General features: G+C 37.2%; 1 protein-coding gene across 1 annotated transcript; it reads left to right on the top strand.

Moving 5' to 3' along the window:
• The first annotated feature begins 256 nt into the window (after window positions 1–256).
• LOC138908605 (uncharacterized) lies at window positions 257–1326 on the top strand. Its single transcript, XM_070199283.1, has 5 exons — window positions 257–358; window positions 431–520; window positions 563–967; window positions 1125–1271; window positions 1318–1326. The coding sequence occupies exons 1-5, from the start codon at window positions 257–259 to the stop codon at window positions 1324–1326; spliced, it is 753 nt and encodes a 250-aa protein (XP_070055384.1).
• Window positions 1327–2155: the final 829 nt, after the last annotated feature.

The raw sequence follows: 2155 nt of genomic DNA, 5'->3' as shown, positions 1-2155 counted from the left end.
GACCATGATCACCAAAGACTTCAAGAAGTACCTGAGTAGAGGAAAGGGTTCTTCAAGAAGCGGAAGCTAAAGCAAAGCAAAAGCTCTGGAGAAGCAAACCAATGATGGCTGCAACAAGTGTGGAAAACCCGATAATCACATCAAAAACTATCCTTTGTGGGAAATTGAATGGAAGAAGGAAAGAGCTGAATGAAGGAACAGGAAGAAGGAACAGGTTCAACCCAAGAAAAGCAACAACAAAGGATCAACCAAGGCTATGGTCGCTGCTTGGGGAGAAATCTTATATGAAAGCTCAGATGATGATGATGAGGATGAACTAGCACTTATATCCATTGGAGAATCTGATAAAGAAACCGAGGTATGTATCTTTTATCTCAAAGACAAGATTAATTTTTTGTCTAAAGAAAGGTTATCTAAGTTACTACTATAGCTAATTGATGAATCTGAGGATAACGAAAAGGAACAGATGTCTAAAGAATGTGTGATTGTGACGGTTAAGTGCAAAAACCTAAAACTTAGGGTTAGTGAAACTGTAAGTAAAAATATTTTATTGAAAAATCAGGTTCATGCACTTGACTCAACTATCCTAGAGCCTAAATCTGAAAATTTAAAATTGAAACTAGAAACAGGCAAAAAGACAGTTGATCACACACAACTCACTTTAGAAGAAAATATAGGAAAAATGAAATATGAGTTGTACAAGAGAGATAAACAGGTAAGAATCTTAAAGGAGGATCTAATCAAGGTCAAGCATGAGCTAGACAGAATTTGTAAATGGAACAGGTCCTCTAATGCACTTTCATGGCTACAAGAACACTATAGTTGCAACAGACGAGGACTTGGCTTTGGGAACCCTGCACCTAAGTGGGATCCCAAAATCAAGTATCTTACACTTCCCGAGAACAAGATTTGCACACACTGTGGTAACACTGGTTACTATAAAAGTGAATGCACTGCAAAAGAAAAGGCAAGTCAAAAGAATAAAGATTTTGTTCAAGGGAAAAATAGGCTGCCAAGTTGGACTAAAAAGATTTTGATTCATCGTTTTGCCTATAAAAAGGGACTCAAACTAGTTTGGGTTCCTAAGACTAACCTTTGATTTTCTTTTACATGTCCAAGTGAAGGGGATCATCCAAATATGGTACATGGATAGTGGCTGCTCAAAGCATATGACAAGAAGTAAGAACCAGTTTCTTTCACTTGAGGACCTTAAAGGAGATAATGTCTTCTTTGCACATGGGAAGAAAGGTGAGGTCATTGGGGTTGGAAAGGTAGGTAAGACTAATTTTTACTCTATTAAAAATATCTACTTGATAGATGGATTGAAGTACAGTCTAATAAGTGTATCACAATTATGTGATAGAGGTAACATGGTAGCATTCACCTCTACAAAATGCTTTGTGATTAATCTTACCAATGACAAGATAGTTTTGCAGGTAAAAAGAGTGAACAACATATATATTGTGGATCTATCCACACTTTCAAATAATAAACTCACTTGCTTAAGTTTGTTGGATAATGATCCCCTCATTTGACACAAAAGACTTAGGCATGCCAGTCTAAGCCAACTCAACAAACTAGTCTCCAAGGACTTGGTGATAGGGCTGCCTAACATTAAGTTCAAGGAAGATAAAGTTTGTGAGGTTTGTGCAAGGGGGAAGCAGGTAAGATCCTCTTTCAAAATCAAGAAAATGGTAAGCACTAACAGGACGATGGAACTGGTCCATATGGATCTTTGTGGTCCAATGAGAACACTGAGCAGGGGTGGTAAGAGATATGTTATGGTGCTTGTTGATGATTACTCTAGGTTTACTTGGACATTGTTTTTAACATCTAAAGATGAAGCATTTGACATGTTCAATTCTTTTGTTATAAAAAATCAGAAACAACTAGGTAATCAACTTGCATCAATTAGGTCTGATCATGGTACTGAATTTGAGAATGCTAAATTTTCAGAATTTTGTGATGAGCATGGCATAAATCATAATTTTTCTGCTCCTAGGACTCCACAACAAAATGGAGTAGTTGAAAGAAAGAATAGGACATTGGAAGAAATGGCTAGGACTATGCTTCTTTCTAGTAAACTGCCCCATAGTTTCTGGGCAGAAGCTGTGACACACTGCATGCTACACCATAAATAGGTGCATGACTAGAC

The sequence above is a fragment of the Nicotiana tomentosiformis genome, chromosome 3 (genome assembly GCF_000390325.3).
Source record: "Nicotiana tomentosiformis chromosome 3, ASM39032v3, whole genome shotgun sequence".
Classification (NCBI taxonomy): domain Eukaryota; kingdom Viridiplantae; phylum Streptophyta; class Magnoliopsida; order Solanales; family Solanaceae; genus Nicotiana; species Nicotiana tomentosiformis.
This window is presented reverse-complemented; position numbering and strand designations above follow the sequence as displayed.